Consider the following 12,603-nt stretch of genomic DNA (forward strand, 5'->3'; position numbering starts at 1 on the left):
GATTCATCAATCCAAGAACTCATGAGTTGGACCAAGCTCCTTACCCTTTCTGCCTCATTTATTGATTCAAGGGGAAGCTCATGCAAAGGAGATATTGCTGGATCCTGTCGTCTCAAAGGTTGATTAAGATGGCTAAAATAATTTCTCCAAGCACTGACCTCTCTTTTTAGCTTCTTATTCTTTTCTATTTCTTCTTTGAGTTTGTCATTAAGTGCTCTCACTGAATCAGTTGCTTCTTCCATAGCTTGCTCGGAGGTAAGTGGACCAAGATCAACTGTCTCTAGATCATATTCTTTTGCTAGAATCTCATCCTCATACTTGTCTACCACTGGTGTAGCTATCTGTACCTTTTTGGATCCTGCTTCATCTCTAATTACCTTGGACATCTTTGTGGCCTTCCTCTTTTTGATCTCTTCATCAGAACTTCCTATGAGACTTTCCAAGTCGAACACTTGTTCTTCCTCTTCGACCACAACTACCCTTGTCAGCCTTTCTTTTAGCCAATCTGGAATGGAAGACTTCCTTTCCCTCACTTGTATTTCTTTAGGCAGAGGTCTATCTTCCCTGAAAGGAGATGTTGCTTCATCTCATTCTTTTCTTCTTGTTGTTCATTAGTACCAACCTGGAGAGATTGACTCGATGAATGCTGAGGTGTTTGTCCTTTACCTTGTTTATCATTCTGCACCATGGATTCCATAGACTCATCAATTTCATACACTATTTGCCTCTGACCCTCTCCTTGACTTGCTTCCTTCTCACACCTGGAAGATGTACTCGGTGGGCGATCAGGATTCACTTTTTGTTTCTTCTTGGAAGGCTCTCTCTTCTCAGGTCCTTCTTTTCTCTTTGATCCCTTAGAATGAGAAGTATTCTCACTCACACTTGCTTCTCCTTCTTCTGTTCTCGTTTCCAGGGTGAATGTCATAGATACATTCTGCTCCTTCAATTTTTGATGTTGTACGTCCACCCATCTGCACATGCAAGATAAAATGGGAGCCATCAAAGCTCTTAGGTCCAAAATCTCTGGCTCATTCCAATCGATCTTCACTTCTTTATCCTCCTTGTCATAGGACGATTGGAGATATCTACCACTATCCTGGGCTTGATCGGCTACTCTGTAAACCTTACATTTCCTGATGAGATCCAAGGGTAATCTGGAATGCATCTTTCTTTTGACCTCTACATCATCCTGAATATTCATCCAAAAGTCCTCTACTTGAAACTCATGCTTGTACTTCTTCCCGACTGTCTCTTCTATGTGACCATGAAGGTCAAAATTCTCCCTTGAAGCAAAAGATGTGAATGAATATAAAGACAACTCCTTCTCTGCATCCTCTGCGGCTTGAGAATTAGGACACACTTCAATTGAATTCCCTAGTAGAATGGGTACAGGGATACCATTTCCATGTTTATGCCTTGATGCTTTAGCATAAGCTGCCAACTTTCTAGTCACTTCAAGTAGTATTATTTTGTCTGTAGGATATCTCGGCAACATATAGGGAGGTGAAGGACATCCATGAACTCTGATGTACGTGAATTTTGGAAATTGAATGAACCATGCACCATGCTTCTTCACGAGCTCCTATGCTTCCAGAGACAATCGATTGTGAATCCCTCCTTGCAATGTCCTGGTGATATGCATTGTGAAGGTGTCATTGATTAGCTTGTAGTCATTCCTTGGTGGATGATGTAGTTGAATATAAGAATCACAACCCTTTATTTCTCCGAGTCCTCTCCCAACAACCCCTCTATGAGGTAGCCTTGCATACTCAAAACTCCTGACTAGGGAATATATAACATATGAACTCATGTGAAATGACTTGGTAGGGGTTAGCCTCCTCAACTGCACGTCTAGGTTGTTGCTAATGATCCTAGCCCAATTGAGCATTCCCTTTCCTTGGACGATCACTTGTATGAAGAAGAACATCCACTTGTCGAAGAAGAAAGCTTGAGAGGCACCAATGACCCGATTGAGCATGGTTATCAAGTCCTTGAATTCCTCTTGGAAATCAATTCTGTGCGGTGTATTGTGAATCTTGTTCAAGCGAGGTCTACTTTTGAGCAACCAATTTTTGTTGATGAAGTTCAAACAGTAATCAGGTTCAGACCTAGCTCCTTCCAGACTTTTGTAGATCATGTATCTCTGCTTTGGGAGATGAAAAGCTTCACTTATAGCTTCCTCTGAAAGGTAGGCTAAGACAGTTCCATCCTCAGCTACGATCGTTCTTGAATGTGAATCATAGTGCTGGGCACATTCGATCATCAACTCGTGGCACTTGACTGCAGGAGGGAAACCTGTGGCCTTGATGATGCCACTCTCAATTATCCTCTTGGCAATGGGCGACGGCTTGCCGATGTAGGGTGCTTCCCGAAACTTCTTCACATTGAAGTTTCCTAGATTGGTGTCTCCGATATTGCTCCACTTGGACACGATCCTTGTCTCCAATTCATCGTTCTTCTGATCTTCCTTGATGAGAGCCTGCCGGGTAGTGGATCCACTAGCCTTGGGGGTTGTCATTTGATACCTACAAGAAATGCTTAAGTTAGGTTTGAGCATGATATCTTAAGATAGGAGATTTGAGGCCCTTTCAAGCAAATAAGAAGATTACAATTTGAAAATAATATGATAAATCCTTAGAATTATGAATTTTCAAATTGATGTTATCTATGCACTAAATCAGATTGTAAAAGATTTAACCTTACAAGGATTGATATAGCAAATTAAATCAAATCTTCAACATGCCTTCAAAATCTGATTGTACATACCCTCCTTTTGATTTTTAGCTATCAACCTTGAAAAATGAATAAAGGAAAAAAGGAGATCTGCTGGACAAAGGTGTTTGAGTTGAATTTCAGGTCCTTCTTGATGATGGCTTCAACCTTCAATTAGCTCCCAGTGAGGATTTCGCCTTCAATTAGCCTTCAAGATCTGGAAATTTGCCTCCAATCTGCTCAATTTCGCACTCCTAAATCTGCTCCTCAAATTCGCATGAGAGAAAATGAATGAATGATAAATAATCTCAAAAACACCTCTCTTATATAGGGCGCTCACCTCACTTTACCTCTAGGCCGACTTGACAAATATGTAAAAAAAATAAAATAAAACCACTTATACAAGCTGGCCAACTTGATTAGAAGGCAAAATAAAATGTTTTTGAGCGCTTAAGTGGGATTTTTATTTTTAAGATAATTTCAAAGCCTAAAGGTTTATTTTTTATTTATTTAAGGCTTAGAAAAAGTTAATTAATCAATTTATTATTGCCTTAGCTCTTGCGAATTTGTCTTAGTCCCCAAATGAGATTTAATTAGCAAATTAGTGAAAAGGTATAAGTAAGCCTAGTGGATGGTAGAATTTGATCAAGGTTTGATGAAGGCTTACCTTTTCATAGGCACTAAAATACTTAAGATATGAGGAAGGCTTAAATTACTCCAAGGAGGCTTGTTTGAACTCCTCACCTAGGTTTATTCACTCCATTAATCAACATCCTCACAACCTAGATTTGTCATCATGTTTTTGTCTAGCCCAAACAAGATGAAGAATAGGGTTCCTCAAGGATTTCGCCCTGGACCCTTTGGAAGGGTCAGGAGCGATTTTCTTGATTTTGCCTAAATTTTCTCATTTCTTACTCCAAAATCCTCTTAAAGGTGTGCATATGCTTGTTTTGGCTTAACAAAGCCTAGGAATTCAACCTTTTAGCTTCTCACATGGGCAAATTAGGTGATAATGAGAATTTCTCTCTGGACCCTTTGGAATGGTCAGGAGCGAAATTCCTTCTCTAGGTCAAAACTCACCTTTGTTTGATTGACAACCCTCTCTAAGGCAATCTCCAAGGTCCATTCACCTTGATCACTGGCTTGGCTCAACGTTATCTTGGAGAAAAACATGACCTTTTGTGAATTTCGCTCTGGACCCTTTGGAAGGGTCAGAAGCAAAATTCACCCTTTAGGCTTAATTTTCCATCTCCTTCACTTTCAATTGATCTTGCAAGGCTTAAATAATCTCACTCCAATCTTTTCATGCCTTAGGGGTCAAAATCCTGTCTTGACACAAAGGGGAAATAGTGGTTTTGAAGAATTTCGCTTTGGACCCTTTGGAAGGGTCAGGAGCGAAATTCACCCTTTGCTTGCTTATTCATACTCAATTTCATTTTCTTCACATCAACTCATCTAGACTCCCTCATTTTGAATCCACTCATCAACTTGGCAACATTGGTTTGATCTTCACAAGTCCTAGAAGGTCAAATTCGCTCAAAAACCTAGCCAGGGACAAGACCCATCCAGAATTTCGCTCTGGACCCTTTGGAAGGGTTAGGAGCGAAATTTCAATTTTAGCTCAAAATTTGCATCTTTGGTGGTCAAGAGTCTATCCAAGGCAATCCAAATGGCTTCTCTCACCCTTGTCTAGGCCTGACTTCACTCAAATCTTGGAGAAAAAGGTGGTTTTTAGGGTTTTCGCTCTGGACCCTTTGGAAGGGTCAGGAGCGAAAATCTTGTTTTAGGCTTCTTCCTCCATCATTTCATCTTGAATCAACCTCAAAAGGCAAGAAAACACTTCTCCTCATTCTTCCAAGCTATAAAAACCCAAGTTTGACTTGATTTTGCTAGGAAAATAAGTGATTTTAGGAATTTCGCTCTGGACCCTTTGGAAGGGTCAGGAGCGAAATTCACTATTTGGCTCAATTCCTTCAAATTTGATAATCATTAGCAATTTGAAATCATTCCTAAGGACTTCTCTTTCTTGAACTCACCTTAGTCTGCACTAGACTTGGCATAAAATTGGAAAAAAGGTGGTTTTGAGAAAATTCGCTCTGGACCCTTTGGAAGGGTTAGGAGCTAATTTTTCATTCTTGATTTGATCCTTCATCTTTTCAACTCCAATCCTCTCTAGAAGGTAACTAAACATCATTCTTCACCCAAGGGACAAGGTTTGTGGTCTAAAGGGTCAGCAGCGAAATTCACTATTTTGGTTAAAATCCTTCACTTTTCAATGCTTTCAAACATTTCCAAAGGCAAAATATGTCCATTCTTCCTTTCAAGATGCCTTGCAAATCAAAAAATTTGGTCAAACTAGGGAAGAGATGAGTCTTAGAAGGGTCAAGAGTGAAAATCATGATTTAGGCTTGATCACTCACTTTTCCAACTTCAAACCACCTCAAGAGTCAAACTTAGATCATTTTCCACCTAAGAAACAAGGATTGATGCCCAAACAAAGTAGCAAATGAGGTTTATAGTGAATTTCGCTCTGGACCCTTTGGAAGGGTCAGGAGCGAAAATCATGATTTGGGCTAAAATCTTCATCTTTCAAAGCGTCCAACTCCCTCTCAAGGCAAGAACATACCAATTTATCCTACATCATGCCAACACCTAGCCAAAACAAGGAAGAAAACAAGAGCTATAAGGATTTTCGCTCTGGACCCTTTGGAAGGGTCCAGAGCGAAAATCATGTTTTGACCTTGATTCTTGATTTTTCCAACTTTAATCTTCTATGGGAGGCAAACATAGGTCGCTCTTCTTGCATCTCCATCCTGGTCCTGACTTTGGCAAAGTGGAAAATGAGTGCTTTCAAGAATTTCGCTTTGGACCCTTTGGAAGGGTTAGGAGCGAAATTCATCTTTTAGTCTAGAATCCTTCATCTCATCCACCTTTACTCACCTCCTAAGACTTAGAACATGTCAAAATACTTCCATACATGCCTTAGGACTCAAAACTTGGCCTTGATAAGTGAGAAATTGAGGTTTAAGGGAATTTTCGCTCTGGACCCTTTGGAAGGGTCAGGAGCGAAATCCCTATCCTTAGCTAGTTTCTCACCTAGGTTCATCTCATTTTCGCTCAAACTTGATCAAATCAACTTCCTCCTTTCACAATAAAGATAATCCATCATCCAACTTGGTCTAGGCAAGGTCAAACTAGGTTTTTAAGGCCAAGAGAAGGCAAAAGGGAAGATTTGGCTCTGGAAGGGTCAGGAGCGAAATTCTTCTTTTAGGTTGATTTTCATTCTCCCAAGGTCTAAAACCTCCTCCCTAAGGCAAACATGCATCAAACTCTTTCATCTATGCCCCAAAAGTCTAAAAACTTGATCACATCAAGAGCAAAGTGGAGAAAAATGAATTTCGCTCTGGAAGGGTCCAAAGTGAAATCCCTATTTTAGGTTGATTTCACACTCAATTCCACTCCTTCTCAATCCAGACTTGATCAACTTCATCTCTCCATAGTACCATCATGTCTAGTTGTCGTCCACTTGACTCAAAAAACTTCATTCTGCATGTCTAAGGCCAAAATTGGGGGTCAGGTGAGGATTTCGCTCTGGACTCTATGGAAGGGTCAGGAGCGAAAATCTTCTTTTAGGCTAACTTCCATTATTCTGACACTTCAAACCTTGGATATCCTTTCAAAATTTCTTCAATCATCATCAAGTGCATTTGCTCATCCACTTTTGAAATCGCCACCTCCATCTCTCCCTGACCACTGACTCCGCTCATTCGACTTTGACCTGGAGGAAAACAAGACTCTGACAAGAAAACCATCATTCCAAACCTACTCTGACCTGAGACTTATCATCTCTTCCACTCATTCTATCCATCTTCATTCCTCTGAAAGGAAAAGCCACACTAAGGCAAACCTAGGGTTCGAGGCCGACAACTAATGACCTCCCAAAACCAGGCTAGACTCAGCTTGAAAGAAACCCTAAGACAAGCTCTCGGAAGAAACCCTAATCTACCCAGCCCAGGCGACCACTCACTCACTTCAAACCTAGCAAGCAGAGAGAAAACCTAAGTAAGGGAAAGCAAAACCCTAAGAAAAAGAGGGGGTCCCCATTCTAATGGGGCGATGTGTGAAATGGTCACAACGGGTGGTCAAACATTTTTTTAATCCATACTATACTACTTGAATTTCCATTCAAAAGATAATCCAAAATTAATCAACACTATCAAGAGACAAATTTTTATCCTAGAAACCTCAAGATGAGGTAAGGTAGTTTGAAGTGACAATTGCACAACTTCAGAGCATTATCTTGGAATGTAATTAATTACACTTGGAATTCACTCGCTGTGTTTCCTATCTTCTAAATGTTCTTTGGCTTCCGATGCTTAGATCACTAAAGTTGTTTAATTTGTCTGTTATTTCTTTCTTGGATGTTGCACTCTCACCGTGGACTGTGCTCGGCAGATTGTTCCCAATCTTCCTATCATTATCTTGGAATGAAATTAATTACAACTGCAAGAAATTCACTTGCTGTGTTTCCTATCTTCTAAATGTTCTTTGGCTTCCAATGCTTAGATCACCAAAGTTGTGTAATTTGCCTGGTATTTCTTTCTTGGATGTTGCACTCTCACTATAGACTGTGCTTGGTAGATTGTTCCCAATCCTTCAATCGAGGTTGCATTCGCTATGCAATGATTCCCATTGAACCAATCTAATTCCATTCATGTCTTAAACAAAGTTGCATGGACACCGATACAGTATCAGATACGGATACGGCCATTTTTTAAGATCCCCAAAATGGATACAGCTGGATACGACATTCATAAAAAACACACACATATTTAACACAATTTTCTAAGTTATTAGAGGAGATTTTTCATTACTTCAAAAGCAATATAGACACATAATTGCTACAGAAACAGTTATAAGTTGATTTAGTGATTTACAATATGAAAAAATAGTAGAGTTGCACTGGAAAATAACCCAAAAAAATGTTTTCTAGTTATTAGAGGAGATTTTTCATTACTTCAAAAGCAATATAGACACATAACTGGTACATAAACAGTTATAAGTTGATTTTAACAATTTACAATATGAAAAAATAGTAGATTTGCATTGGAAAATAACCCCCCAAAATGAGTTGCTGAAATAGAAAAACATTTCTTTTGTCTTTCTCATTTGGTAAAAGGTTTTGTTTATACCAATTTTTTTTTTAAATTTCATGAATGAAGCTTTTTATAAATTAAATTTAAGAAGGTTTATGAATTTTTTTTGAAAAAATCGAATAACATAGTATTTGGCTCTGTTGGAAATCAAGATTTTTTGGGCATGTGCGGGTACAGTATCCGGTCTGTATCGGATATGTATCTGTTTCGGATACAGGGATACACGCGCCCAGAGAGGGACACAGGAGTTTCCGGCTACTTTGGCCTTAAATAGTTGAAAGAGGATCCTTCCCATGCTTTTAGGAAGTCTCTAGAGTCAAATTTAGAAGATTATACATCGAATTGTTTGCTTCACATTCTTGTTCCTATCATTCAGATGAAAGTGCCCTCACGGTTACTAAACTGCCCCAGTGCTTCCTATTGGGAGTTTTGAAATGAAACCGGCACTTGTCATTTGGTCTCAATCTCTCAGAAGCCATAATTTTTGTCCACAGACTCAAAATGTGGTTCTATTTTTTGAAAGTGTGTAATTTTTTGAGAGACCTGAATAATAAAAGATATTTAGTTTGGGTGCCACTAAAGTATGCTGGTCTTGAAAGACATCCACATGTATGAGGCCAAACTTTGTTCATCTACTCCAAACAGTCCTGAATGCAAATATCAAACTTTGGTGATGAACTAGATCCATTTATGGATCAGTCTACCTTGACTTCATTTGACGTTTTTGTCATGCCAGTTGAGGTTGTGTTCTCAATCGTTAGGAGTTGAGATCATTATATTTCATGACATGATAGAATCTATCATTTTTTGCTGAATTTAGTTGGTGAAGATAGTAGTTTACTTTATTAGATTATCTTTGATATCAAAATATTTAACTCTTTGTATAGAGATTTAGGAGTGGTCCATGCCACTAGGGAAGTTTGGCATTATAGGGACTTCCAAGGCCACTAGATTGGTTACTTATTTTAATCTAACTCAGCTACAAGATGTGTTCAGTGCTTTTTCGTCTGGCTATATCAGAGGTTCTTTCTTAAACTATTTTGTATTATATGATTGTGCTGACTCGTTTGTCTATTATTTAACTACATGGAGTTACACCTCTCGTCTTAGGTTGTTTTGTTTCCTAGATGTAACTCTTAATTTGCTATTGTAGTTTATTATACTTTTGAGACCCATTTGACAGTTTCATTATTTGGGGACAAAATTTCCTTCTTTCTACAGGAGGCTCTGAATCATCCAGTTTCTTTGTCAATGAGAGACACATGGAGCAGTTAGAACATACCATTGAACAACTAGATTAATTGAAAAGGTCAAAAGGTAACATATAATGGCCAAGTAATAGGTGACGCTTTGTCATATGCTTAACGATCAAATGTTTGAGTTCATGATAACTATGAGAGGACACTTAAAGAGTTGGAAGATTCTAATTATAAAATAGGCATTCAAGTATCCGCTTAACGATCAAATGTTTGAGTTCATGATAACTATGAGAGGACACTTAAAGAGTTGGAAGATTCTAATTATAAAATAGGCATTCAAGTATCCGTGTAAACTTGGGGGGTGAGAGTACTCCTACAGTATGTGTATTGATAAAATTCTTTTGCTTCCTCCCATTGCATAGTGCCTTGTGTTACTGCTGTCCGCTCAATGGAAATGCATCTAGTGGAGCCTTGTTGCATGGTAGTATGTATTGCAATTTTCACTGTATCTGGTAGCTATTCTACCATCCACATCAAAGCACTCGATTGGAAGAACTGATTATATGACGATTGCCTTTTACCATGGAAAGTAATATTTCCTGCATAAGTAATATTCAGAGAACTTTCAAATTAGCGAATGAAGATGGACAGTTATCAAATGATTTTCACATTGAGAGATGAAATATTTGATTCATAGTTGTATCTCATTGTCATCTTTTTTTTCTGTTATTTCTTCATTTGCATCAGACATATCTGAAGCAGTACTGTATTGCCATTGACTTGTTTTACCATTTATGCTCATGATTATGATTTCTTTCTTTCTTAAATGCTGGCATATTGCAAACAATGATGCATTCTATTATTTAGAAGGCTATGCACAGCAGTTTGTGACAAGAGTACAATAAATTCTGAAATTAGCAGACTTGGAAAACTAAGAATGATCTTGACCCAGAAGAATACAAATCATTTTCAATTGATGTTTTAAATTCCCAAAACTAGCATCTGAAGTTCTCTTTTCATTTGAGTATCCAGTATGAAAAATTCAATCCTTTTTTTGAAAGTTATTTATTTTGAATACTTATTTGTTGAAAAAATAATATTAGCCATCCACATTTGTCATCAAACCTTAAGATGCAAGGTTTTCTATATAAACCCAAGTCTTCTTTTTGTCCGTTTTCAAAGGAGATATCCAAGTCACAGCTTGTCCTGATCAAAATAACTGTGAAATATGTTGCCGCATTTGATTTTGGAAATTGGAAGGTTTACTTTGATGGCATTTGATAACTGTTTTTATAATATCTTGAGATAGTTTTGTTAGGAGCTTTTTTAAGCCCTGACACAATCTCATGAAATTAATACTCTCTATCTGTGTGTGTGTGTGTGCACGTTCCCTCTCTCCCATTGATGTATTTTTGCAACTTTTGAAATTGCCAGAGGCTGCTTGCACGTGAGGTAAATTTATTTTATCAAAATTTTTAACTGTCCAATTATGATCTTACTCATGCTACACTTTGAATTTCTATGAACAGCTTCTTTACCGTTTTCATTGCAAAATTCAGCATCAATAAATTCTGGTTATGAGCTTAAATCTGTACCAAACGAGGATGAACTTGTGTGGGTATTGAAGCTTGTACGCCTTGGTCATCTATTGAAACGTTGCAATGGTTTGGACTCTAGTGTTGATTGGTCAAGTGTACTTTCTCTTGGTGAACAACAACGACTTGCATTTGCTCGATTGCTACTTGTACAGCCAGAACTTGCTTTGTTAGATGAATCTACAAGTGCACTTGATGAGGTCAATGAGGTATGCTTGTTCTTCAAGCTTGAATATATTTTGAGGTTTTGAAATGGTATTGCTTTCCCATATCTATTGTGTTTTATGGAGAATTTGTGTTTAAGAGGATAAACTAGTTAACCTCTGAAAAATAACAGTTCTATGGGCATACACTTTTTTCAATGGAAACCACTATTTTATTTGATTGTGATTTTGATGTATTACTAGAGCGAGAGTGGTGAATTTAAAATCATTATGTAATTTTGAATTTCATTTGATCTGTGACATATCATCATGGAATTGTCAAGGAGTAGAAAGCTTAAGCGCTTGTCAATTTATTTAATAATGTTAAAATAATTGGTGTACTGCAGGCTCATCTGTATAAAGAGATTGAAGCTGCAGGGATTACGTATATAAGCATCGGACATAGAAGTACACTTCCCAATTTTCACAAACAGATTTTGCGGTTGGAAAGTCCTACATCTCCTAGTTGTGGGCGTAACTGGATACTTGAACCTCTTGATCAAAATAATCTAGGCTTGACAAAATCAGCTGTTTAACTGTAAATATTTTCCTTGTGGGCTAAAGTATATATTCACTCATAGATCTTGCAGCTGATCACTCTGTGAGCAAGTTATTTTTTCTCTCTTTGAATCAGATAGAAAATTGAAAACCAATAATACTTTACACTGTAAAATAGCAGATGACTTCATGTATTGCATGAGGTTTCTAAGATATATAATTGAAATATGATAGAGAAACAAGTTCTGTTTTGTACGGTTGATTGGTTGTATAATGCAACGGGTAATTGTGCGGGGCTTGGTGGAAGACAACTAGAAAACAACAGATTCCTGATGTTATTATTTGGAAAATGAGAATTTTTACTGAGCATCATTGTAGAGATAAGATGTTGATGTCCGTATTTTGATATGATAAAATCTCTTTTATTTTTTGTGATTTTGCTGTGTGGAATATGAGGACATGACCAGTAATTCAATCTTTAGATTGTTGCAGTCAGTGGCATGTTGGCAGAGTTTGTTACCGCACATTATGGTCTCGACTCTCGATGATAAGTGTTTATTTTGTTTCAGTTATAATTAGTGCACCAGGCATTCTCATAAGTTTGTGTTCATGATGCCTTATGGTAAAGATCGGTGTTCTTAATATATGTGCTTTGGATGTAAGGTTTGTTTACTATGAAATAGAATGGGAAAACAAAGGTCTGCTGACCACCCTCATGCTCCCGTCTGCTCCTCTCGCTCTCCTTTCTATGTGCACTTAACTTATTTCATTAAAACTCCTTGGAATATATGTCACTGAACGCAGCAAAGTCAAACATGGAGAACATTCTGTAGTCATAGATTTTTGGTTTCTAATGGGACTAGCAAGGCACTACTGGTTTACATCTTTAATTTTTTTTTTTTAGCTATTTAAAGATAAGTAGTTTTCATCGTGGAATAGTTGCCAGTTTATATATGAAACCTCTTTTAAGAAATAAAATCCCTGATATGAAATTGTTTCAATCAAGCTTTCGAGTTTATAAATGACAATCTTTTTTCTTAATTGGTTGGAATAGATTATGTTTTTGAAATGGTGAAAATTGCACAGCCTACACTGCTTTGTTTTAAACTTACTTTGATTTGTTTGTTTTTAGTGCAATAATTAGTGTATAAAATGATGTCTCATGTGAAAGTTGGTAAATGATTTGATCTTAACACAACTCCATTTTTTGGACAGCCGAAGATCCTCTTCTCTTGGTTGT

The 12,603-nt window shown here is 37.6% G+C and overlaps 1 protein-coding gene across 1 annotated transcript in view; it reads left to right on the top strand.

The window, feature by feature from the left end:
- Nucleotides 1-11,798, top strand: part of LOC131037984 (ABC transporter D family member 2, chloroplastic) — an 88,336-nt gene extending 76,538 nt beyond the window's left edge. The window contains exons 9-10 of the mRNA XM_057970251.2: nucleotides 10,597-10,871; nucleotides 11,213-11,798. Of these exons, the coding sequence (XP_057826234.1) occupies nucleotides 10,597-10,871; nucleotides 11,213-11,401 (464 nt within the window). The 3' untranslated portion in view covers nucleotides 11,402-11,798. The remainder of the gene's footprint in view (nucleotides 1-10,596; nucleotides 10,872-11,212) is intronic.
- The last annotated feature ends 805 nt before the right edge of the window (nucleotides 11,799-12,603 follow it).

This window comes from Cryptomeria japonica, chromosome 3 (genome assembly GCF_030272615.1).
Source record: "Cryptomeria japonica chromosome 3, Sugi_1.0, whole genome shotgun sequence".
In the NCBI taxonomy this organism is placed as follows: Eukaryota; Viridiplantae; Streptophyta; class Pinopsida; order Cupressales; family Cupressaceae; genus Cryptomeria; species Cryptomeria japonica.